The 27,438-nt window shown below is 36.6% G+C and overlaps 1 protein-coding gene across 1 annotated transcript in view; it reads left to right on the forward strand.

The window, feature by feature from the left end:
* AGBL4 (AGBL carboxypeptidase 4) overlaps window positions 1-27,438 on the forward strand; it is a 1,392,661-nt gene that overhangs the window by 231,453 nt on the left and 1,133,770 nt on the right. The window contains exon 3 of the mRNA XM_082372119.1: window positions 19,261-19,385. Coding sequence (XP_082228245.1) covers window positions 19,261-19,385 — 125 coding nt within the window. The remainder of the gene's footprint in view (window positions 1-19,260; window positions 19,386-27,438) is intronic.

Consider the following 27,438-nt stretch of genomic DNA (forward strand, 5'->3'; position numbering starts at 1 on the left):
TTTTACCCTTAGTTTTAAGAATATTTTATTGAATATTGAATTATGGGTTGCGAATTTTGTTCTTTCATCACTTTAGAAATGTCATTTACTCTCCTCCATTATTTCTGAAAAGAAGTCAATGGACATTCTCATTGTTGTCCTTCTGTATGTATTATGGCTTTTTTTCTGGTTGCTTTCAAGCTTTTCTATTTATATATAGTTTTTATCAGTTTGACAATTATGTGCCTAGGCTGAGGTATTTTTTTCTTTTCTTTCTTTCTTTTTTGGTTTTGGGGCATTTGCTGCTTTAATAGATAGCTTGTTCCTCTCTTTCTTTAAAATAAATTTATTGATTTGATTTTTAGTTTTGGCTGTTTTGGATCTTCGTTGCTGTGGGCAGGCTTTCTCTGGTTTTGGCGAGTGGGGGCTACTCCTCGTTGCGGTGCGTGGGCTTCTCATTGCAGTGGCTTCTCTTATTGTGGAGCACAGGCTCTAGGCCCACGGGCTTCAGTAGTTGTGGCACGCAGGCTCAGTAGTTGTGGCTCGTGGGCTCTAGAGCGCAGGCTCAGTAGTTGAGGCATGCAGTCTTAATTGCTCCATGGCATGTGGGATCTTCCCGGGCCAGGGCTCAAACCCGTGTCCGCTGCATTGGCAGGCAGATTCTTAACCGCTGCGCCACCGGGGAAGCCCTGTTCCTCTCTTTAATTACAAAAACAATGAGACCCAAATAAAAAGACTCCTATATTTTCAATAAATGAAAATATACAAAACTCAATATTTATTCATATTTACTAGAGGTACAAAGTATAATTACTATCAGAAAATTTTAAAATTAAAATTTGTATTCACCTCTCCCCTTACTAATCAATATTCTAACTAAGCAGAGCATGTAATCCCACAAGCACTAGATATGGGTGGATTTTCTGATAATAAAATGTTTACACATCATGAGGAACAAAGAAGTTCACCATGAGCCCTCTTTTCCCTTCTCCTTCTAAGGACTTTCATTTCTCATGATTGCCTCCATATTGGGTAACTGTGGCACCATGGAAGACTCAATAATCTCTGTTTCTTGTTTTTTAATATTTTTATTTGGGCTGCATCAGGTCTTAGTTGTGGCAGGTGGGATTTTCGTTGCCACGTGTGGGATCTTTGTTGCAGTGTGGGGGATCTTTAGTTGTGGCATGCAGGATATTTAGTTGCGGCATGTGGGCTCTTAGTTGTGGCATGCAGGATTTAGTTCCCTGAACCCAGGCCCCCTGCATTGGGAGCACAGAGTCTTAACTGCTGGACCACCACGAATGTCCCATGTATCTTGTAATACATACAGAGTTTTATCAAGAATCCCTGGAAAAGGGGACATTATGTTATACACTGTCAGGATAATTAAAAAAACATACCAGTCATTTACTTTTTAAACAAGAGAAGCTGATTGAATTAAATGTGGGTAAAACTCAGTGGACTATTTATTTACTGACCGCATCGCATGGCCAGTGGGATCTTAGTTCCCTGACCAGGGATCGAATCTGGGCCCACAGCAGTGAGAGTGCAGAGTCCTAACCACTGGGCCGCCAGGGAACTCCCTTAATGGACTCTTTAAATTGAAATTTAGTGATTTACTCATTTGTACAAGAACGTCAAAATCCAAGGTCTTACATCATGATAAATTGTCTGGAAACTCATCTTACTAAGAATGCATAAGACCCTGAAAAGGTTGTCTTGTGATGCCTGAAGCATGTTCACAGATGATTTATGCCAGAACAGAGGCCATGAAGGACTCTGAAGGATAGTTATCAGCTGTCAAGTGTTCCAATTTCTAGGTAAGTACACTTCTCCATTAAATGCTGTACTTGCCAGCTAATATCAGTCTTGTTTGAATAGTCTTTTCTTCATCATCCTTTTTCCTTTATGTTAAGGTGATTATCAACTTTATATAAGCACCCACAGATAACCGTTCATTATTAGAACACTCATTATGTTTAGGCCACTCCCTGACAACATGTAGAGAAATCTTAATGGTTTCAATGAGATATTTCCAATATAAATTTTAAAGGAGATAATTTTTTTTTCCTACACAGGAAATTACCTAGTATCATCAACAGTCTGTAAGCTCTTAATATTATACATCAACTAAACCTCAATTTAAAAAATTGAAACAAAACAAAACAGTATGTAGGTTCTTCTGAGTTTTCATAAGAGATGAGTAAAGTCCCTTTACTCACCTGCTTCCTAAAAATGTCCCTGCACATTTCAGCCTAGGTCTTGAGGTACATATTCTTTGGGTCTCCTCAATCCTATTCTCATATTTTGAATGTGGTAACAGAAAATAAAACAGGAAATTTATTTTATTTTATTTTTTGGCCCCGCAGCACGGCTTGCAGGATCTTAGTTTCCTGACCAGGGATCAAACACAGGCCCACAGCAGTGAAAACGTGGAGTCCTAATGACTGGACCACCAGGGAATTCCCAGGAATTTTTTTTTAAAAACTGATTTAATCTTTGGCCTAAGAACTCCAGTGCTCAAGTAATGAAATGGAGAATATCCATTTATATACTGACTCACACATTCCTTGTTATTTTTTCTTTTTATTTATCCTGTATGAGGTTTTCTGAGATTCTAAGATATCTAATTCATTATATTTTTTATTACATTTGGGGAATTTTTGGCTTATTCTGGGGCTCTGTTTATTTTTCTTCCATTTCTTTTTTGTGTTCTTCAGATTATATGACTTTAAAATTGATCCATCTTCAAGTTCACTGACTCTTCACCATCTCTAATTTGGTGTTAAGCCCATCAAGTTAGTTTTTCATTTTAGTTACTGTACTTTTTAGTTATAGAATGTTTATTTGGTCTTTTTTAAAAGTTTTCAATTTTCTGATGAAATTTCCTATCCACTCACACATGAAAATTATAATTTTCTTTAATTCCTGTAACATGTTTTCTTTTTGTTCTTTGACTATAACAGCCAATTTGAAATGTCTTTGTCTGCTAAATAGTACATCTGAATCTCACTGTGGATATGTATTCATTGCTTCTCTCCACTCCTTTAAGAATTAAAATTAATTAATTAGCTAATTAATTAATTAAAGTATCTAGTAAATTTAGATTGTATAATGGATAGAATAGATGATACCTTTTAGAGAATGGATTCTGTTATCCTCCTCTGAAGCAAATTGGTGTTTATTATAGAAGTCAGTTCAATTACTGATCATTTCAAGGCTGATTACCTTAAACTTCTGTAAGCATGGTTTTAAATTTTATTGAGATAGATTTGTCAGAATCCCTAGGTATTTCTGAGCTACTCTAACTTGGGTCCAAACTTTCTCACACATGAAGGTTTTATCAGAGCTTGGTTTTCAGGGAAAATATAGAATAGTTCTTTCTTTAGGACATGGTTCTTATTTCTAAGGTATGTCCCTTCTGGTATCTCAGTTGACTATTATGTCTGAGGTGTTAAAAGTTCTTCCACTTTAGCTGTACTGGGCTCCCAACACTGTCTTACCCAGCATTGCACCATCTCTAGTACAGTTAGTCCCGTACATACAAACCTTCAAGTTGTGACCTTTCAAAGTTGTGAGCGTGCGTTCACATGTCCAATCATGTAAGTTAGTTCACGTGTCTAGTGTACGTGTCACATGCTTGCATCCTCTACAAGTAGTTGTGCTTTTGTGTATTTTACAGTACTGTGTAGAGTACAGTAATACAGTATTTTTACTTCAAGTCCAGGGTGTCTGGAAGCAAACATAAAAGTAGCAGTGATGTAGCTGGTACTGCTAAGAAGCACCAAGTGATAACGATGGAAACAAAAGTGAAAATTATTGAGAGAGTGGAGCAAAGCAAAAAGATGATAAGACGTTGCTCGTTCTTGTAACATGAATCATTCAACCATCGGCACGATTCTAAAGAACAAGGACAAGATTATGGAACATGTGAAGTCTGCTGTGCTGATGTCAACAATAATATTGAGGAAGCGTAGAAAAGTGATGGAGGAGATGGAGAAACTTCTCAGTGTGTGAATGCAGGATCAGCATCAGCATCGGGTCCCACTCAGCTTAATGCTGATTCAAGAGAAAGCTAAAAGCCTTTATGAAGACTTGAAGAAGAAACATGGTGAAGAATCAGAGGCTGCATCTTTTAGTGCCAGCCATGGCTGGTTTCATCGGTTCAAGGCTAGTGCCAACCTTCACAATTTAAAAGTAAGTGGCAAGGCAGCGAGTGTAGATATGGTAGCTGCCCAGGAATTTCCTGAAATGCTTCGAGAAATTATTGATGAAGGCACGCATTTACCCGAGCAGGTTTTTAATGTGGATGAGACAGGACTGTACTGGAAGAGGATGCGAGACCGAAGTTACATCAGTAAGAAGGAAAAGTTGATGCCAGGCTATAAAGCAGCAAAGGATAGGCTAACTCTGTTGTTTGGTGGCAATGCTTCTGGTGATATGAAGCTAAAACCTCTCTTAGTTTATCTTTCAGAGAACCCAAGAGCCCTTAAAAACATAGCCAAAGGCTCTCTTCCTGTTGTGTGGAAGAGTAACCCCAAAGCCTGGGTTACACAGGCCATTTTCCAGGACTGGTTTTTCCACCACTTTATCCCAGAGGTACAGAAATATTGCTTGGAGAAGGACATCCCATTCAACATTCTTTTGCTGCTTGACAATGCTCTGGGCCACCCCCCATTCATGGACGACTTTCATCCCAATGTCAAAGTAGTGCATGTGCCACCGAATACGGTGTCGCTCCAACCTATGGACCAGGAAGTTATAGCGACTTTCAAGAAATATTATTCACGCCACACTTTTTGTCAGGCAGTAAAGGCAAGTGATGAATCAGGAACAACCTTGCAACAATTTTAGAAGGACTATAACATCTACAAGGCCATGAAAAACATTGACTTTGCTTGGCGTGAGGTTACGTCTGTCACCATGAATGGGGTTTGGAAAAACCTTTGCCCGCAGGTTGTTCATGATTTTTGTGGATTTGAGAAGGTGGATAAGGAGTCCAAAGAGGTCTTCAGCAACTTAGTGACCCTCAGCAAGAAGCTGGAGCTAGATCTTCAAGAGGACGACTTCATTAAACTCCTTGCTGTGCAACACGAGGAGCTTACTAATGAAAACTTGATGGAATTGGAGGCCCAGAGAAAGGACAAAGAGAGACAAGAGGAAGAAGTAACTGAAGAACTGAAGAAATTCGTGACTCAGGAAATGGTAAGGGGATTTTCTTTATTTAAGGGGACACTGTTAGTTTTTGAGGCACAGGACCCAAACGTAGAACGGTACAGGAAGGTTGCAGCAGCCGTTCAGAATGCAATCCAATGCTACCATGTCATCTATGATGAGAAAAAAAGAGCTACTCTCCAGATATCACTGGATCATTTTTTGAAGAGAGTAGATAGAATTGAATCCAGCGAGGAACCAGAACCTGTGCCATCAACGTCAGGCGTGAGTGAAATTGCAGCTTGCCCTCCATCTCCTATTGCTGAAATCCTTCAACTCTACCATCTCCCACCTCCTCCCCCTCCTCCAGTCAGTAACTCTCCTTGCCTGTTCACTCGATGCCAGCCCCGGTATGCAAGCTGTTGTACTGTACTTTTCAAGGTACTGTACTCTAAGATTAAAAATGTTTTCTTTGTTTTTGGTGTTTGTTTTTTTATGCATTATTTGTGTGAAAAGTATTATAAACCTATTACAGTACAGTACTATATAGCCAATTGTATTAGTTGGGTACCTAGGCTAACTTTGTTGGACTTACAAACAAATTGGACTTACGAATGTGCTCTTGGAATGTAAGTTGTTCATATGTAGGGAACTTACTGTATCTCTGTTTTTCTTTCAACACTGAAGTAAGTTCTCTTTGATAAATCTAATGTAGTTTCACCCTGTGCATGTGCTGTCTAGCCCTCAGCCACAGACTTACAAGAAATGATCCTAGAGTTTTCTGGGTTACCCCCTCACTACCACCATCTTGTATAGTTTTCTCCTTTCTAATGCCCTACTCTCAGATTTCAGCTGCTTAAACAGCTTCAAATTTTATTTCTGTACACACAGCTCACGGGATCTCTTTAGTCTGGTTGGTGTCTGGTTTCCTGACATAGTTGGGAAGTCTTTCCGTGGTGGAGTCAGTCCTATTGTGGGAGCTCATCTTGTGAGTGTCTCTTCTCTCATGGATTGCTGTATCATGTTGTCTATTTCCTAATGTCTGAAAACAGTTGTTTAATATATTTTCCCAGCTTTAAAATTCTTGACAGTGGGGCTAGTCTCTTTATAGTTACTTCAACATGTCTGAGCCAGAAGTAGAGATGTTGCTTTTCTATCAAATACTTTTTCTGCTTTTGAGACGATCACCTATTTGTTCTTTATTTTGTTAATGTGTTATTTGGATTGATGATCCTTAAATGTTATTTTGTAATAATTCCAACTTTTCATGATCCGTCATCTCTTCTATTGATGATTGGACTAAATTAGCTAGTATTTTCTTTAGTATTTTACATCTAGGCTTGTGAAAGAGATTTACCTATATGTTTCCTTTTTTTTGTAATATTCTTGTCATGTTTTGGTATCAATATTGTCCTGGTTTCATAAAATGAATTGGGCAATGTTTCCTTTTTTCCTCTGGAAAAATGTGCTTGAGATTAACTCTTTCTTATAAGTTTATAGGTGTTCAGAAGTGAAATCATTATGACTGTAATTTTTTTTTTTTGTGGGAACATTTAAAATTAAGGATCTGGTCCATTTAGTAGTTATTGAATAATTCACATTTTATATTGCTTCATATTTTAGTTTTAATAAACTGTGTTTTTATAAGAAATTATACATTTCATCTATTTTTCAAATGTATTGACATAGATAGTTTACAATATGTTTGTTGCTTTTTTTTTCTTCTTGTCTGATTGTAAAGGACATGTAGTACTAGTCTCTCTTAATTTTTGATATTATTATATGTGTTTTCTTACTTTTTATTTTTTCTGTATGAGCTTGCTGGAGTCTGTTCATATTAAAGGTCTTTTTCAAAAAAACTATCTCTTCATGTTTTAAATTTTCTGTAGAGTACATTTAAAAATTTATATGATTTTCTCCTCTTACCTGTCTTATTTCCTTCCACTTTTTTTGTTTGAAAGTATCACTCTTTTGTTTTTTAAAATGGGATTCTCTACATTGTTCTCTCCTTTTTTTAAATTAAGTTTTTGTTGGAGTACAGTTGCTTTACAATTTTGTGTTAGTTTCTACTGTACAGCAAAGTGAATCAGGTATACGTATACATAGATCCCTTCCTTTTTAGATTTCCTTCCCATTTAGGTCACCACAGAGCATTGAGTAGAGTTTCCTGTGCTATACAGTAGGTTCTCATTAGTTATCTATTTTATACATAGTATCAGTAGTGTATATATGTCAATCCCAATCTCCTAATTCATCCCATCCCCCAGCCTTTCCCCTTTGGTATGCATACGTTTGATCACTACGTCTCTGTCTCTATTTCTGCTTTGCATATAAGATAATCTATACCATTTTTCTAGATTCCACATATATGCGTTAACGTACGATATTTGTTTATATCTTTCTGACTTATTTCACTCTGTATGACAGTCTCTAGGTCCATCCACGTCTCTGCATATTACCCAGTTTCGTTCCTTTTATGGCTGAGTAATATTCCATTGTGTATATGTACCACATCTTCTGTATCCACTCCTCTGTTGACGGACATTTAGGTTGCTTCCATGTCCTGGCTATTATAAATAGTGCTACAATGAACGTTGGGGTGCATGTGTCTTCTTGAATTATGTTTTTCTCTGGGTATATGCCCAGGAGTGGGATCGCTGCGTCATATGGTAGTTCTATTTTTAGTTTTTTAAGGAACCTCCATATTGTTCTCCATAGTGGCTGTTTCAATATATATTCCCACTTTTTAGCTTCTTATAGTAGGAGCTTAGATAATTGATTTTCAGAATACATTTTATATTATGTATAAATCAATGGAAATCAATCTATGTGTATGTGTACATATATATTTCCATCTTAGAATTGATTTAGCTACATCCCACAAATTTTGATTGACATATATTGATTATGATTTACTTTAAAATACTATCACTGGGATAAGAGAACATACGCAATATAGTATAAATTCCTTTGAAATTTGTTGAGACTTCCTTATGGATCAACATATGATCAATTTTGTGAATGTACCATGTTCTTTTGGAAAGGATATATATTCTGTAGTTCTACAAAAGTGTTCCGTAATTAGAACTAGATATCCTTTTTTGTTGTTGTTTTTAAACATCTTTATTGGAGTATAATTGCTTTACAATGGTGTGTTAGTTTCTGCTTTATAACAAAGTGAATCAGTTATACATATACATATGCCCCCATATCTCTTCCATCTTGCATCTCCCTCCCTCCCACCCTCCCTATCCCACCCCCCTAGGTGGTCACAAAGCACCGAGCTGATCTCCCTGTGCTATGCGGCTGCTTCCCACTAGCTATCTATTTTACATTTGATAGTGTATATATGTCCATGACACTCTCTCACCCTGTTACATCTCACCCCTCCCCCTCCCCATATCCTCAAGTCCATTCTCTAGTAGGTCTGTGTCTTTATTCCCGTCTTGCCACTAGGTTGTTCATGACCGTTTTTTTTTTTTTCCCTTAGATTCCATATATATGTGTTAGCATACTGTATTTGCTTTTCTCTTTCTGACTTACTTCACTCTGTATGACAGACTCTAACTCCATCCACCTCATTACAAATACCTCCATTTCATTTCTTTTTATGGCTGAGTAATATTCCATTGTATATATGTGCCACATCTTCTTTATCCATTCATCCGATGATGGACACTTAGGTTGTTTCCATGTCCTGGCTATTGTAAATAGAGCTGCAATGAACATTTTGGTACATGACTCTTTTTGAATTACGGTTTTCTCAGGGTATATGCCCAGTAGTGGGATTGCTGGGTCGTATGGTAGTTCTAGTTTTAGTTTTTTAAGGAACCTCCATACTGTTCTTCATAGTGGCTGTATCAATTTACATTCCCACCAACAGTGCAAGAGTGTTCCCTTTTCTCCACACCCTCTCCAGCATTTATTGTTTCTAGATTTTTTGATGATGGCCATTCTGACTGGTGTGAGATGATATCTCATTGTAGTTTTGATTTGCATTTCTCTAATGATTAATGATATTGAGCATTCTTTCATGTGTCTGTTGGCCATCTGTATATCTTCTTTGGAGAAATGTCTATTTAGGTCTTCTGCCCATTTTTGGATTGGGTTGTTTGTTTTTTTTTGTTATCGAGCTGCATGAGCTGCTTGTAAATCTTGGAGATTAATCCTTTGTCAGTTGCTTCATTTGCAAATATTTTCTACCATTCTGAGGGTTGTCTTTTGGTCTTATTTATGGTTTCCTTTGCTGTGCAAAAGCTTTTAAGTTTCATTAGGTCCCATTTGTTTATTTTTGTATTTATTTCCATTTCTCTAGGGGCTGGGTCAAAAAGGCTCTTGCTGTGATTTATGTCATAGAGTGTTCTGCCTATGTTTTCCTCTAAGAGTTTGATAGTGTCTGGCCTTACACTTAGGTCTTTAATCCATTTTGAGTTTATTTTTGTGTATGGTGTCAGGGAGTGTTCTAATTTCATACTTTTACATGTACCTGTCCAATTTTCCCAGCACCACTTATTGAAGAGGCTGTCTTTTCTCCACTGTATACGCTTGCCTCCTTTATCGAAGATAAGGTGACCATATGGGCGTGGGTTTATCTCTGGGCTTTCTATCTTGTTCCATTGATCCATATTTCTGTTTTTGTGCCAGTACCAAACTGTCTTGATTAATGTAGCTTTGTAATATAGTCTGAAATCAGGGAGCCTGATTCCCCCATTTCCATTTTTCGTTCTCAAGATTGCTTTGGCTATTCGGGGTCTTTTGTGTCTCCATACAAATTGTGAAATATTTTGTTCTAGTTTTGTGAAAAATGCCAGTGGTAGTTTGATAGGGATTGCATTGAATCTGTAGATTGCTTTGGGTAGTAGAGTCATTTTCACAATGTTGATTCTTCCAATCCAAGAACATGGTATATCTCTCCATCTATTTGTATCATCTTTAATTTCTTTCATCAGTGTCCTATAATTTTCTGCATACAGGTCTTTTGTCTCCTTAGGTAGGTTTATTCCTAGATATTTTATTCTTTTTGTTGCAATGGTAAACGGGAGTGTTTTCTTAATTTCACTTTCAGATTTTTCATCATTATTATATAGGAATGCAAGAGATTTCTGTGCATTAATTTTGTATCCTGCTACTTTACCAAATTCATTGATTAGCTCTAGTAGTTTTCTGGTAGCATCTTTAGGATTCTCTATGTATAGTATCATGTCATCTGCAAACAGTGACAGCTTTACTTCTTCTTTTCCGATTTGGATTTCTTTTATTTCTTTGTCTTCTCTGATTGCTGTGGCTAACACTTCCAAAACTATGTTGAATAATAGTGGTGAGAGTGGGCAACTTTGTCTTGTTCCTGATCTTAGTGGAAATGGTTTCAGTTTTTCACCATTGAGGACAATGTTGGCTGTGGGTTTCTCATACATAGCCTTTATTATGTTGAGGAAAGTTCCCTCTATGCCTACTTTCTGCAGGGCTTTTATCATAAATGGGTGTTGAATTTTGTCAAAAGCTTTCTCTGCATCTATTGAGATGATCATATGGTTTTTCTCCTTCAATTTGTTAATATGATGTGTCACGTTGATTGATTTGCGTATATTGAAGAATCCTTGCATTCCTGGAATAAACCCCACTTGATCCTGGTGTATAATCCTTTTAATGTGCTGTTGGATTCTGTTTGCTAGTATTTTGTTGACGATTTTTGCATCTATATTCATCAGTTATATTGGCCTGTAGTTTTCTTTCGTTGTGACATCTTTGTCTGGTTTTGGTATCAGGGTGATGGTGGCCTCGTAGAATGAGTTGGGGAGTGTTCCTCCCTCTGCAATATTTTGGAAGAGTTTGAGAAGGATAGGTGTTAGCTCTTCTCTAAATGTTTGATAGAATTCGCCTGTGAAGCCATCTGGTCCTGAGCTTTTGTTTGTTGGAAGATTTTTAATCACAGTTTCAATTTCAGTGCTTGTGATTGGTCTGTTCATATTTTCTATTTCTTCCTGGTTCAGTCTCGGCAGGTTGTGCATTTCTAAGAATCTATCCATTTCTTCCAGGTTGTCCATTTTATTGGCATAGATTTTCTTGTAGTAATCTCTCATGATCGTTTGTATTTCTGCAGTGTCAGTGGTTACTTTTTCTTTTTCATTTCTAATTCTATTGATTTGAGTCTTCTCCCTTTTTCTCTTGATGAGTCTGGCTAATGGTTTATCAATTTTGTTTATCTTCTCGAAGAACCAGCTTTTAGTTTCATTGATTTTTCGTATTGTTTCCTTCATTTCTTTTTCATTTATTTCTGATCTGATCTTTATGATTTCTTTCCTTCTGCTAGCTTTGGGGTTTTTTTTTTGCTCTTCTTTCTCTAATTTCTTTAGGTGCAAGGTTAGGTTGTTTATTCGAGATGTTTCCTGTTTCTTGATGTAGGCTTGTATTGCTATTAACTTCCCTCTTAGAACTCCTTTTGCTGCGTCCCATAGGTTTTGGGTCGTCGTGTCTCCATTGTCATTTGTTTCTAGGTATTATTTGATTTCCCCTTTGATTTCTTCAGTGATCACTTCGTTATTAAGTAGTTTATTGTGTAGCCTCCATGTGTTTGTATTTTTTACAGATCTTTTCCTGTAATTGATATCTAGTCTCATAGCGTTGTGGTCGGAAAAGATACTTGATACAATTTCAATTTTCCTAAATTTACCCAGGCTTGATTTGTGACCCAAGATATGATCTATCCTGGAGAATGTTCCATGAGCACTTGAGAAAAATGTGTATTCTGTTGTTTTTGGGTGGAATGTCCTATAAATATCAATTAAGTCCATCTTGTTTAATGTATCATTTAAAGCTTGTGTTTCCTTATTTATTTTCATTTTGGATGATCTGTCCGTTGGTGAAAGTGGGGTGTTAAAGTCCCCTACTATGATTGTGTTGCTGTCGATTTCCCCTTTTATGGCTGTTAGTATTTGCCTTATGTATTGAGGTGATCCTATGTTGGGTGCATAAATATTTACAATTGTTATACCTTCCTCTTGGATCGATCCCTTGATCATTATATAGTGTCCTTCTTTGTCTCTTGTAATAGTCTTTATTTTAAAGTCTATTTTGACTGATATGAGAATTGCTACTCCAGCTTTCCTTTGATTTCCATTTGCATGGAATATCTTTTTCCATCCCCTCACTTTCAGTCTGTATGTGTCTCTAGGTCTGAAGTGGGTCTCTTGTAGACAGCATATATATATGGGTCTTGTTTTTGTATCCATTCAGCCAGTCTGTGTCTTTTGGTGGGAGCATTTAATCCATTTACATTTAAGGTAATTATTGATATGTATGTTCCTATTCCCATTTTCTTAAATGTTTTGGGTTTGTTATTGTAGGTGTTTTCCTTCTCTTGTGTTTCTTGCCTAGAGAAGTTCCTTTAGCATTTGTTGTAAAGCTGGTTTGGTGGTGCTGAACTCTCTCAGCTTTTGCTTGTCTGTAAAGGTTTTAATTTCTCTATCAAATCTGAAGGAGATCCTTGCTGGGTAGAGTAACCTTGGTTGTAGGTTTTTCTCCTTCATGACTTTAAGTATATCCTGCCACTCCCTTCTGGCTTGCAGAGTTTCTGCTGAAAGATCAGCTGTTAACCTTATGGGGATTCCCTTGTGTGTTATTTGTTGTTTTTCCCTTGCTGCTTTTAATATGTTTTCTTTATATTTAATTTTTGATAGTTTGATTAATATGTGTCTTGGCGTGTTTCTCCTTGGATTTATCCTGTATGGGACTCTCTGTGCTTCCAGGACTTAACTATTTCCTTTCCCATCTTAGGGAAGTTTTCAACTATAATCTCTTCAAATATTTTCTCAGTCCCTTTCTTTTTCTCTTCTTCTTCTGGGACCCCTATAATTCGAATGTTGGTGCATTTCATGTTGTCCCAGAGGTCTCTGAGACTGTCCTCAGTTCTTTTTATTCTTTTTTCTTTATTCTGCTCTGCAGTAGTTATTTCCACTATTTTATCTTCCAGGTCACTTATCCGTTCTTCTGCCTCAGTTATTCTGCTATTGATCCCGTCTAGAGTATTTTTAATTTCATTTATTGTGTTTTTCATCATTGCTTGGTTCGTCTTTAGTTCTTCTATGTCCTTGTTAAATGTTTCTTGCATTTTGTCTATTCTATTTCCAAGATTTTGGATCATCTTTACTATCATTATTCTGAATTCTTTTTCAGGTAGACTACCTATTTCCTCTTCATTGGTTAGGTCTGGTGTGTTTTGACCCTGCTCTTTCACCTGCTCTGTGTTTTTCTGTCTTCTCATTTTGCTTATCTTACTGTGTTTGGGGTCTCCTTTTCACAGGCTGCAGGTTCGTAGTTCCCGTTGTTTTTGGTATCTGTCCCCAGTGGCTAAGGTTCGTTCAGTAGGTTGTGTAGGCTTCCTGGTGGAGGGGACTAGTGCCTGTGTTCTGGTGGATGAGGTTGGATCTTGTCTTTCTGGTGGGCACGTCCACGTCTGGTGGTGTGTTTTGGGGTGTCTGTGGCCTTATTATGATTTTAGACAGCCTCTCTGCTAATGGATGGGTATGTGTTCCTGTCTTGCTAGTTGTTTGGCATAGGGTGTCCAGCACTGTAGCTTGCTGGTCGTTGAATGAAACTGGGTCTTGATGTTGAGATGGAGATCTCTGAGAGATTTTCGCCGTTTGGTATTACATGGAGCTGGGAGGTCTCTTGTGGACCAGTGTTCTGAAGTTGGCTCTCCCACCTCAGAGGCACAGCCCTGATGCCTGGCTGGAGCACACCAAGAGCCTTTCATCCACATGGCTCAGAATAAAAGGGAGAAAAAAACAGAAAGAAAGAAAGAAAGAGGATAAAATAAAATAAAAGTATTATAATAAAACATAAGAAAAAAATTAAGAATAAATTTATTAAGAAAAAATTTATTTTTATTTTTTAAAAATTGATTTATTAATTTTTTATAATAAAAATAAGAAAAAATTAAGAAACAATTTATTAAGAAAAAAGTTTTAATTTTTAAAAATAAAAAATATGAAAAAACTTATCAAAAATTTTTTTTAATTTCTAAAAATAGGAAATAAGGAAAAAATTATTAAGAAAACATTTATTAGGAAAAAAAATTTTTTTAAGTAAAAAAAGAAAAAAAAAAAAATTGACAGACCTAACTCTAGGACTAATGGTGAAAGCAAAGCTATACAGACAAAATCTCACCCAGAAGCATACACCTATACACTCACAAAAAAAGGAAAAGGGGAAAAATTAATAAATCCTGCTCCCAAAGTCCACTTGCTGAATTTGGGATGATTCGTTGTCTATTCAGGTATTCAACAGATGCAGGCACATCAAGTTGTTTGTGGAGCTTTAATCCGCTGCTTCTGAGGCTGCTGGGAGAGATTGCCCTTTCTCTTCTTTGTTTGCACAGCTCCAGGGGTTCAGCTTTGGATTTGGACCCGCCTCTGCATGTAGGTCGCCTGAGGGCGTCTGTTCCCCGCCCAGACAGAACGAGGTTAAAGGAGCAGCTGCTTCGGGGGCTCTGGCTCACTCAGGCCGGGGGGAGGGAGGGGTACGGATGCGGGGCGAGCCTGCGGCGGCAGAGGCCAGCGTGACGTTGCAGCAGCCTGAGTCGCGCCGTGCGTTCTCCTGGGGAAGTTGTCCCCAGATCACGGGACCCTGGCAGTGGCGGGCTGCACTGGCTCCTGGGAGGGGCGGTGTGGAGAGTGACCTGTGCTCGCACACAGGCTTTTTGGTGGTGGCAGCAGCAGCCTTAGCGTCTCCTGCCCGTCTCTGGGGTCCACGCTGATAGCCGCGGCTCGCGCCCGCCTCTGGGTTCCGCGCTGATAGCCACGGCTCGCGCCCGTCTCTGGAGTTCATTTAGGCAGCGCTCTGAATCCCCTCTTCTTGCGCGCCGTGAAACAAAGAGGCAAGAAAAAGTCTCTTGCCTCTTCGGCAGCTGCAGACTTTTTCCCGGACTCCCTCCCGGCTAGCACCGAAGCCCGAGTCTCAGCTCCCAGCCCCCGCCCGCCCCGGCGGCTGAGCAGACAAGCCTCTGGGGCTGGTGAGTGCTGCTCGGCGCCGAGCCTCCATGCAGGAATCTCTCCATTTTTCCCTCTGCGCCCCTTTGGCTGCGCTCTCCTCCGTGGCTCTGAAACTTCCCCCCTCTGCCACCCGCAGTCTCTGCCCACGAAGGGGCTTCCTAGTGTGTGGGAACCTTTCCTGCTTCACAGCTCCCTCCCACTGGTGCAGATCCCGTCCCTATTCTTTTGTCTCTGTTATTTCTTTTTTCTTTTGCCCTACCCAAGTACGTGGGGATTTTCTTGCCTTTTGGGAGGTCTGACGTCTTCTGCCAGCGTTCAGTGGGTGTTCTGTAGGAGCAGTTCCACGTGTAGATGTATTTCTACTGTATCTGTGGGAAGGAAGGTGATCTCCGCGTCTTACTCTTCCGCCATCTTGCCTCCTGTCCCTAGATATCCTTTTAAATCACATTTTCAAATTGTCTAAATCCTTTCTGAATATTATCTTGGTTTTTCTCAGTTTGTGGTATTGGTATGTTAAAATTTCTCACCATATTTCTAAATTTGTCTCTATCTTCTTTTATTTTGTCAAATTTTACTTATATATTTTGAAGATCTATTGTTAGTTGTATATACTTTTAAGATTTTTGTATCTTGTTGATGGACTTACCTGTTTTGCATCATGAAATATCTCTGTTCATTTCTAGTAACGTTTCTTGATTAAAGCCTACCTTGTCTGAGATAAATATAGCTACATTAGCTTTCTTTTGATAGTGCTTTCCTATTAAAACTTTTTCATTAAATTAATAAGTATTGTACCCTCTACAACATAGGGCTCAGTAAATATTTTTGGCTGATGATAGTTGAAAAGACCATTTATTTTCAGTCTTTCTGTGCTCTTAAATGTAAAGTTTGTCTTTATAAGCAATATATATAGTTGTTTTCTTTATCCAGAGTATTTTTATCTCTATTTGTAATATTTAGTCCATTTATATTTAACACATTTATTGATATATTTGTCTTTAAAATCTACATATAATTTTTTTTTGTATTTGTCCTATATTTTAAATTCTTATTTGCTTTTTTTTTGTCCTTTCATATAAGTGGAAGGGAACCAGATGATATAGAGGCATGGTCAGCTTATTTCAATAGCTGTTTTCAGAACATCATCAATTGGCACTTTGTTGAAATATTACTGGTAATACAAGGAAAGCATTTTTATACATACACACAGAGAGAATACTCCTCTTAGAAATGGTGAAGAAGGCCAACAGAATAGTTACAGAAGACCAAAGACCAGATGCTTATTATTATTTGGAACTGTAAACTTAGTGAAAGCAAAGACCTTTTTGTTTGACTTACTATCTGTTCTATTTTATAGTACATAGTATAGTACTTTTTGAATGAATAACTGATTGAATGGCTGAAGAAATGAATTGGCTGTAGCTATGGTATATTCCAAAGCGTAACACAGTGGAGTCAGAAGTCTTTGTTTCAAGGTCTCGCCATGGTGCTTTAAAGCATGAACTTAAGCAAGCACTAAACATTCCTGAGTCTCAGTTTACTCATTATGGGGTCATGGTGAGGCTTTAGTAATATAAAGGATCTGAAATAATTTTGAAACTGTAAATTTTAAGACACATATAGTGCATTATTATTAGGCACAATACATAGCAACAATTTTAAGACATGTTATTATTAATCAGAATCCATTTATAGTGCTCCAGAATTAAAAACAAAATAAAAATCTTCTTTCCTTTGAGTATTGAAATGTACATTAATGTTTAATTTTTCAACCATGAACTTTTAGAAGTCAAGAAAATAGTGGCTTTTTAACTTTTTGTTGTTTTAAGGATAGTAAGTTTTTATTAAGGATTATAACTTATATTGTACCTTCAGTGTGTATTATCTTTATATTCTTCCAACCAGCTTTTTTAGTAGAAGCTGTTGTCTAGTGGCTAGAGACATATTGTTTGAATTCAAATCCCAGCTGACTCATACTTGCTTACATGCTGTATAGCTTTGGATAAGTTATTTTATATCTTCGTCCCTTGTTTTTTTCATATGTAAAATGGGGATAGTAATGGTTTCTACCACGTGAGTGTTGTGAGAATTAAATAGGTTAGTATACCTAGCATTTGGGACAGTATGTGGCATGTAGAAATGCTCAGAAAATGTTAATTTTCTATTGAAAATTCGTGTTAATATCAGTTATATACTAGTTAAAATTAATGTTCATTAATTAACTTAGAGATAAATATTCATATTTCTGTTTATATGATTCTTACTTTATAGTTGAAAAAGCAGAGGTTGATAGAGGTTAAGTGAATTTTCCAAGGTCACTCAGTAAGTGACAGAGATAAAACTTGAGTCTAGATCTTCTGATTTCAAGTTTAGTCCTCTCATGTGATAAGTGTTCTGCCCTCTACAACAGAAGCTTAGTAAATATTTTTGGAGGATAATATTTGAAAGGACCATTTCATTGAAGAATCTCCTTGGAAATTTTGAAGACAATTGAAATTAGAAAGATTAAAAGCTTTTGGTCCTGATTAGCTCTTATTTGTATTTTGCCATCAATGCATTTTTAAAAATATTTATGTACTTAACTTGAGGTAACTGATCGTTCTGGTTCTGGAAGGAGGAATACGTTTGGTTTCTCCACCCACATTTTGATGAGAGCAGACAAAAATCACCCTAAGATTAATTGATTTGGTTTTGAAGGAAGGGTTCTCTTATTGTCTTGGATCACTGCCTGATCAATCCTAGAATCAGGCAGCCAAAGAATGTTACAGCTGAAAGGAACCTTAGAAGTTAGGTAACTCAATATTCTCATTTTGCAGATGAGGCCCTGAGAGGGTAAGTAACTTACCCATTGTTGCACAGTGAGTCAATTGAGCTCGAATTCAGATCTGATGATTCCCAGGCTAGTACTGCATCTACTACAGCTGTTGCTCAGAAAAACAAGTGACATGCCGGTAAAACTAGTAAAAGAAATAATTTAAAACTTTGGTGGATATAAGGTTAAAGTTTAATTCTGAGTGTTCTTTTGGAGAAAGATAGGCTAGAGCTCATTTTTTGGGGATGACTTATGGAATTATTATTTTTTAATTTTTTTTAAAATTGAAGTATAGTTGATTTACAGTGTTGTGTTAATTTCTGCTATACAGCAGAGTGACTCAGTTATACACATATATACATTCTTTTTTATATTCTTTTCCATTATGGTTTATCCCAGGATATTGAATATCGTTCCCTGTGCTATACAGTAGGACCTTACTGTTAAAAGTAGGATGTTGCTGTGCTCTTCAAGTACAATACTATACTGACTTCTCAATCAATTGCTTTGTTGCTTTCTATAGTCGTGTTTACTCTTCTTTAGTTGTTGATTATCTGGTTTGGGAATTCACAAGGCTCTTAGCTTTTATTTTTATCCCATCCCACTGTTAACATTTTGGGCAATTCACCACTCATGAGAATATCAGGCAGAGAGAGGAGAGACAAAGAATGCGACTCACACCCAAGTATATACATTTTTGATATGCCTGTTCTGTTGGTGGAGGAAATGGAAATTAATCTCATGGTTGTTTGCGACTTTACCGTTATTATTGTTATGTAGCAACTACTTCTAATTTTTGTTTAAACCTTACTCTGCTTTATATATTCTCTAACATGTTCTGATAGAAGTTCGGAAATACACCAAACACAGTACAAACTGCATAGCCGTGCTGTGAGAATTAAACAAGATCAAATATATTAGAGGTAATTTGTATACTATAATGCTTAATACAAAATACATGAGGTATTATCATCTTTGGTTTTCTAACTAGGAAACTGAAGTTTGGTTGTGATTCTTACTTGGTTCACAGGCACTTGCCACATGCTCTATATAGCATCCCAATCTGTCAAAGATACTTGTAGCACAAATAGAGCTGCTAGGTCATAAAGATAGAAAGAGTTGCTTGTACCACAGCCTAGACTAGCTGAAAACCCCCTCTTTCTGGACTACATTCAGAGTTGGCAGCCCTGCAGATTGTGAAAAATGAACCTATAAGTACTGAGTGATGACAAATGTCATTGTCAGAGCTCATAATATTTAAATGTATATACCATTGAGCTTCATGAACTTTTATTAAAACCCAGTTCTCTTAATTTTTATTAACAGGTAACCTTGGACGGGTGGACCAGGTCTCTGAGTTTGAGTATGATTTATTCATTAGGCCGGATACCTGTAATCCACGCTTCCGAGTCTGGTTCAACTTTACTGTTGAGAACGTGAAAGAATCACAGGTGAGAGAAATAGTGGATACCTTCAGTGTGGTTTTGGTAGGAAGATTATGGTTTTGTGTTATTTTAGTAATATCAAAATAATGACCATATTAGGAATATATTCTTGTATATGTGCTGTAGTGATATCATTTTATTTTAAGAGATAGAGAGTAACAGGTATAATATGCTGACTTTTGTTAAATGGTGGTTATGAAAAAAACAAATAGATTATCTGAGAACTCAAAGTGTTCTTTACCGATGGAAGCATTAGTGTTATGTGCTAGGCTTCCTTGGGGGACACTATAAGGAACCATTTCAAGTGACTTGCTATTATGTTTATTATAGAGTGCTGTTCTGTATGTTATTTTTTTCACAAGACTCAGTTTCAGAAAAAGCTTTTCTTCTCCTATATAACAAGGTGTTTCTATCTTAACAATATGATTCTTATAACTCATCCTACTTTTCCCTTTGCTTTGGCTGCTGGAAAACTCTGAGCCAATTTTATAGCCCAATATAATGACTCTGGAAAGCTTTTTTGCTTGTGTTTTTGTACACTAACTTTTCTGTTATTCTGATAGTATTACTCTATCTTTAACCACGATTACTTCATCTACATTTTCTAACATAACAGTGTATTTTTTATAATCCTGTTCAAATCTGTTTTGAACAAAGTATTGATGAAAATAGAGAGAACAAACGACATATGCTTTGAAAAACATTAATAAAAATCTAACCCTAAGAAATCAGTTATCATTATTATATTGAGACAGCTGATTCTGGAAGACTTTGCACAAACTTTGTACACATAGTGATAGGATTCTTTTAAGCAAATGAAGCATAGCCCTATAATCTAACATCTGCCTTCTTCCTTCGGGGTCATTTTTTTCTAGCATATTTGGGAGAAAGTGAGGAGTTTGTTTAATTTCCCTTCCCAAGTCAATCTATTCTGCTTGCTCTTTCACCTGGTTGCTTGCTTCTCTCTATCTTCTTTCAACTGCAACTTGAGTCATGTGTTAGGTAGGCAGTGGTCAGTGTCTGGAATTTAGGGACCCTCATTTGTCCTTGACACAATGCTGTTCCTGGCATGCTGGCTTCAGCAGAAGAGGGGTTCAGGAACAGCCACTTCACTTTACTACTGATTCTTTTAATTTTCTACAACACCACTGACACAGGACTGGGTGTATGTAATGCTTACTGATGTTTAGGGCTAACTAGAAGGAATTAAATATATGGGAGAGCTTTGAACATGGTTAGCTATATATGATATAGCAACTTAGGACAGTGGGAAAAAAGTTAAACCTCACACAGATTGTTGCTCTAGGACAAACTTTAGTTCCTTGCTTTGCTTCTTAGTTTGACTTACTCTCCCATGAGAGAATTCCTTTTTCAGTTTTTCATAGTAAGAATAATATTCCTTCCCTGAAACCACCTTTGGGAAACCTACACTTTGCCTACAGGGCTTCACCTGTCCCTAGGATTGTCCCTCTTATTCCAGCAAGACAATCAATGATCCTCAAAGTGCTTTTTCCAAAGTCTATGTTACTGACTCTTGAGAGTATAACTCACAACAGGAGGCTTTAGCCACATGTACAAGACTGAATCTTGGCACTCCAAGTTTGGGTTCCCTATGAAGATATCTCTGCTACCATGAGGTAAGCATATACCCCTCATTCTTCTGTTGGTGTGCCTGTCTCATGTCAGTAACTTACAATTGTCACATACACACACCACTGAAAAACAAACAGTAATTCTGAGGCAGTATAGTCAATTCATATTAAGGAAAGGAAACATTTTCTTTAAAGCAGTATAATCTGCCAGGATTTCTAAATTCATAAAGGGGATTACTCTTTTCCTGTTTATGCACAGCACATGCATACCTTTCAACTTGCCTACTGTAACCAGGAATCCACTAACTCCTGACAAATGAGACCTATTACTTTTCAAGGAACAAAGTCTGTTCTTATATCCTTTGCTAAGTAGAGACCTAACAGAAACTCTGAAATTATAGTGGTTTTTTTTTTAACTTTGGTCCATGTTGAATTCCTAGTCTAGTTGTTCTTTCATGTTAGTCTCTCATAAAGACTATCCTTATATAGCTCCTATGGTCAGGTGCGGGGGTTGCAGAGCGGTGGGATGGCTAGAGTGTTAGGAAAATGTGTTTCTTAAGTTACATATCACCTGGGATAGTCTTTTGGACAAGTTGGTCATACATTTCAAAGTTTCTTGTTCTTTGGTCTTCTAGTTTGCTTACAGGTATATTCATTTTGTTGCTTAAAATGTCTCTTACAGGGTGTTATAATTTTCATACTACATGTTAAAGTCATACAGTCTCTTTTGAATCTTCTCTATCAATCAAGGAAGTAACATGAATATGTTCCAAGTTATTCTAATAAGAGAGTTGGTGCTGTTTTATGGATACTTATTTTTAAAGTTGAAGGAACCAATATTTGCTCGGTCTGTCTGAGTTCGATCTTCATATCCAGTGTTATCCTACCCTTGTTACAATTAGAAATCATGAGCATGTTTATCTGGTTTCCTGGAGCCTGATGCTTTATCAACCTCTTTCTGTGGGCCATTGCTTCATCAACTGTAATCACATTATACAGTTATGGAAATCTGTCTCAAGAAGGCATAAAGATCTGCTGGAAAGATATAATACATATCTCTAGCTCACAGGATATTTGTTTTCATGGTTGTCTACATGAAAAAGAATGGTTTTACTATTAAGTTTGACTTGTGAGGCCTGTTTTTATGATGTGTCTTCCTGTAATCTTTTTCCATCTCTCCAATTTCCTTTAAAATGAGACCTTCATGAATGTAATCTAGTCAGGAGCCTTATTTAGGTTTTGGTACTAGCGGGTAAAAGAAATATTAGTCATCAAAGGCTGACTCCACTAAAAATCAAAGCATCAAATATACTGTATAAACAGGTCTAGCTTTTGGGTTATCTTCCTTATGTTTTTAGAAAGTGATAAAAGCTTGGAACATATGGTGCTGTATTCCAGGACCGATATATTAACCCCCTGAAGTAGTTGTTAAATAGTACATTTGCAAGAATCTATGATAACTAAACATCCCAGTATCTTTATTGAAAAGTAATTTTCTCTCTGAAAAACCTATATTAAATATTCTTATGTAGAAATTTATTATTGATGCAGCAGAACACTTGTGTGATGTGAAAGCAAATCTTTCTATTTAAATATGGTAAAACTTCAGCCAATAAGAAGACATAAAATGATGTGCCTGGACTGTTGGAACTGTTTTCTTTCCTTTATAATCTTTTTATCTCTTTGAGTTAATTTTTTCCCCTTTCTGATTATAAAAGTATCCAATGCTCACTGTAGAACATTTGGAAAATATAGATAATTATTAGAAGCAGAGAAAAAGCACATGCCCCCCCACCCCCCGAAACACACACCCATAATCTTACTACCTAGAAGCAAATACTATTAACTTTTGACATATTTACTTCTAGGCTTATTTATTTTCTATTTTATTTTTGGAGCATAATTAAATTTGTACCATATATACATTTTTATATCTTACTTATAAGGAAGCTAAGTGGTATCACAAGCAATTTTCTGTCATTAAAAACCTCATAAACATGGCTGCACAATAGCTATGTACTATTGGACCATTTCTTTAAATCTTGGGCATAAAGATTATTTTCCATTATCGGTTGTTATAAATAACACTGTAGTAAACATCTTTATGCGTGAAGTGTTACCCAGATTTCATTTTGCTTCCTTAGGATAAATTCCTTGAGGGAAATTGATGAGCAAAGTATATTAATATTTTAAAAACTCTTTATTCATATTTCTAAATTGCTGCCAGACAATTTTTGGTATTTTTTGTGTCCTATCAGCAGTCAGTGAGATGCTTTTTCTTTAATTTCTTGTTTTGAAATGTTTAATGAACTCAGAAGTTCATACATTTAGAATAAATTGTTTCTTTTTTCTCTCTTACTTTGAATATAATGCAATGTTTCAGGCCTCTAGTCATAAAGGAATTAACTGCATTCCAGTAACGTGAGACAACAAAACATACCAATTTATCATTTTGACTCTTTCTTAATTCATCAATCCTGTTTTGTCTGGGTGTGCCAACAGAGTTTCCTCTGAGGTATATAATGTGAAATTTTTTTTTAGACTTTTTTTTTTTAACAATGAAATATTTCTCACATTATTATAAGCAGTAATGTAGCTTAAATACACACATGCATGCGTGCACACACACACACACATTTTTATATATGACATGTCTGAATTGGACTTTAAAAATTCCAAGAGTTTGCTGCTGCTTTAGTCTCCATCCTGGAGATTTCAGTCTCAGTAAAACTTCATCCTGGCTATGGCCAGATTTGACAGTAAACAGAGGCAACATATCGTGGTAGAAAGATCGCAGGACAATGGATTCAAACAGACTTGGGTTTATATACTGAGTCATACTTATGAGCTGTTTTACCGTTGATCGGTTAAATTAATCTCTTGGCACCTCAGTTTTCCATCTGTAAAGCAAAGATGATAATACTATTTCATGTGAGTGTTGTGCAAATTAAATGGGAAAATGCAGCTAAAGAGCCTACCATGGTGTTTGGTAGATAGATAATAGAGATTCACTACTTGATGGCTATTGTTTTTACTAAAACACCTCAACAGTAGAAACAAGACTAAAAACAGTGAAAGGAAAAACTACCACAACAAATTATCACTGATTATTACTACTGTTTTTGTTCTGCTCTTCTTCCTTCTCTTTCTCCTTCTTCTAGTCCTTTTCTTCATCTTCTTTCTTCTTTCAAATCTGCTATTGCAAAATATCATCATCATCATCATCATCAACATAATCATCATCATCAAGCAACTTGTAATCGTTATGAATATGTACTCTATATTAGACATGCCTGAATTCCAGGCCTAGCTCTGCCAATTACTTTCTATGTCTGTGATAAAAGCCTCCTAACTGGCTCCCTGTTTATATTCTAGGCCTACCCTGTCTTTAATGTGTACTCTTAACAGGGAAATGGGAGTAATTTTATGATGTAGGTCGTATCATGTGACTACTCTGTTAAACTCCTCTAATTTAAATTTTTGCATCTCAGAGTAAAAGATGATATCTCTAAAATGGTCCACTAGATCCTGCAAAATCATTGGTCCAACCCACCTATCCTACCCTACAACATACGCACTTCTTTGACCACATTTCCTACTACTTTCTGCCTTGCCCACACAGCTCTGGCTTCTTTGCTGTACCTCAAGCCAGGCATGTTTCCACCTTAGAACATTGGCTTATGGCTTAGGGCAATGACTATTCCCATTTGCCCTTTCTATCAGATATTTGTATAACAAATTTCCTTACTTCCTTTGTCTTTGCTCAAATGCCACATTCTCTATGAGGCCAATCTTAGTGACTATTCATTTTGTTCTCCTCCACACACCCCACATACTCTGTTCTACTTTTTCTTTTAGAAACTATCACTTTATAATATAGTGTTTAATTAATTCTTTTATATATTATGTCTATTTTTTGTCTTTCTCTTTGCCCTCAACGATACACATAGGCTTATTTAAAGTTTTCTTAGTGCAGGCCTAATGTAGTGATGGTTGTTGGGTCTTTCTGGGTCCAGACACGACCCTTCTGGAGCATCTACTGAGTGCTCCAGATGTTCAAAGGGGTCTTTTTAATCTGTCTGGTTACAATTAGAACATCCCCCATCCCTCTGTCTTGAAAGCTAGAGTTATCATAGGAATTATCTCATTTGTTTCCCTTCTATTAGGGATCCCACCTTTGTGATGCTAATTATCCAGTGTCTGAAAACATCTATTTCAAATATTTTATTCAGTTTTTTAGTTGTTTATGGTATTAGGTAGATGTGGAACCAGTTACTCCATTGTGAACATCAAGGCTTGCTTTTAAGTATTACTAAGGCAGGTCTAGAGTAGCCTGAACTTTAGGGCCAGTTTAACTCTGCTACTAAGATGTGATACTTCTGGAGTCTCTAGTGAAGTGTTATGATTTGTTTGGGTTTGAATGTCTCCCAGCTCTGTGTGAGTTCTTGGAATTGTTCTACCACTTTTTAGTAATTGTTCTTTGCTTATTCTCATGGAGTCTTACCTTATGTATGTACAGCTTTGCATTCAGCCAAAGAATCAAGTTGAGCCCTATGTCAGTTTCTGGAGTTTTTCTGTGCATAGTTTTGTCTTCTTCAGTGCTCTCTGTTCTGTAATTCCAGCCACATCATCACCAACCCAACTCTGTAAACTCCAATTTCTGTTTAACTCAGTGAGGTATCCACATTTTTCATGAGCTCCTTTGCCTTGCATCATAGTTCAAAATGTGCCTACAGACAGAAATCTTTAGTGATCAGAAACCTTACCTTATTTCCCCCTCTCAGGGATCAATCATGAGTTGCCTACTGTCCACTGTCTTAAAAAAATGTTTTATATGTTTTGGCCCAACATTCTAGTTATTTATGGAGGGAGGGTAAATTTATTACCAGACAATCCATTATGGCTGGAAGCAGACCATGGTTGTGTTTTTTTGCAATACAGACCACAAAATAAGAGAAAGTTGAGAGAGTCCAGGACACATGCAAGCAAACTTAGAGAAGAGAGTACAGTAAGGGGATGGGGAGTCATGAAAAGGTAAAGGGTAGTAAAAACACGATGGATCAGTGCATTGAAAGTAGCATAACTATACCATCCAATGTCAATTTTTGTATCCAATCAGTCAATTTTGAGAGTGAAAGATGCTCTAATAATTACAACTGGACAACAGGCATAAACTAGAACTTTTCTAGGCAAACAGGGATTTTCATATACTCTTGTTGGAGATTCTTATGAAGTCAGTGGTTATTGTACGATAGTGAATAAGCTGCAAAGAGGTTGTCATTAGGTAGTAGAATGACTAAAAGAAAATTGAAGGAATTACAATTATTGTAACTATTGGAAATATCAAGGTGTATAGTATGGCTATGGGAGCAGCTAGAGGTATATAATGGAAGATAAGATATTGGAGAGGAGGAACTCAAAGTACCCAGAGTGTTGGAAATATTGTCTCTGTATATATTGGAGAAATGTCAGTGAGGTCTGAACAACAATCATTGAAAAATGAGAAGGAATGACAGAGGAGTACAGAGATAACATCAATAATGAGAGATAGTTGAAGGATAATCTGATAAAATGAGATTCAAACTATGTTTTTGGAAGTGAAAGCTCAATATTATAAAGATGTCAGTTCTCCCAAAATCACCCTTTAATACAATTCCAATCATTATCCTTGTCAAATTCTTTTCATAGAACTTGATAAGCTAATTGTAAAATTCACGCAGAAAAGCAAAGGGTCAAAAATAGCTAAGCCAACTTTGAAGAAGAATAATGAGTAGGTATATGTTTATTTGATAGAAACTTGTATTTCAGCTAATAATTTTTATTTATAGAATAGTGATTAAAATAGAATGGCATTTGAATAAGAATAGACAAATAGTCTAAATGGACAAACTGGAACTCAGAAACAAGGCTGTTTATATAAGGAAACTTGATATATGGCAGAGTTTGTATTATAAAATAGTAGGAATAGTAGGGCCTATTCAATCAATAGAGTTGTATGACAAAGAGCACCCCATCTCAAATTATTTTGAAAAACCTTTTAGATGGATTAAAGACATGGGTTTCTCTTCTACAAAATCCTTAAACATTTATACAAATTAAAAATTTAAACTATGAAAATAGATAAAAAATAAATATGTTATTGGCTTTGGAATAGTGTTGAATTTCTTATGCAAGGCACAGGAAAGCACAATTATAAAGAAATAGATAGATACTTTTGAGCTTGTAAAAATAAAGTCTATGTGACAAAGACCTAAAGTTGAAAGATATGTACTATTCTGGGAAAAGAAATTTGTGCAATATATTACAGGTATAAGATTGGTATCCAAAATACATAAAGAACTTTCACCAGAAAAAAAGAAAAACAAAACCAAGTAAGCCAAGGATATAAAGAGGCAACTTACAGAAGACTAAGTGATAATGCAAATAGAGCTATTCTCACAAAGGTTGGGTTTGGGAGAAGAAACCGT

This window comes from Balaenoptera borealis (genome assembly GCF_965194805.1).
Source record: "Balaenoptera borealis genome assembly, chromosome: 1".
NCBI classification, from domain to species: domain Eukaryota; kingdom Metazoa; phylum Chordata; class Mammalia; order Artiodactyla; family Balaenopteridae; genus Balaenoptera; species Balaenoptera borealis.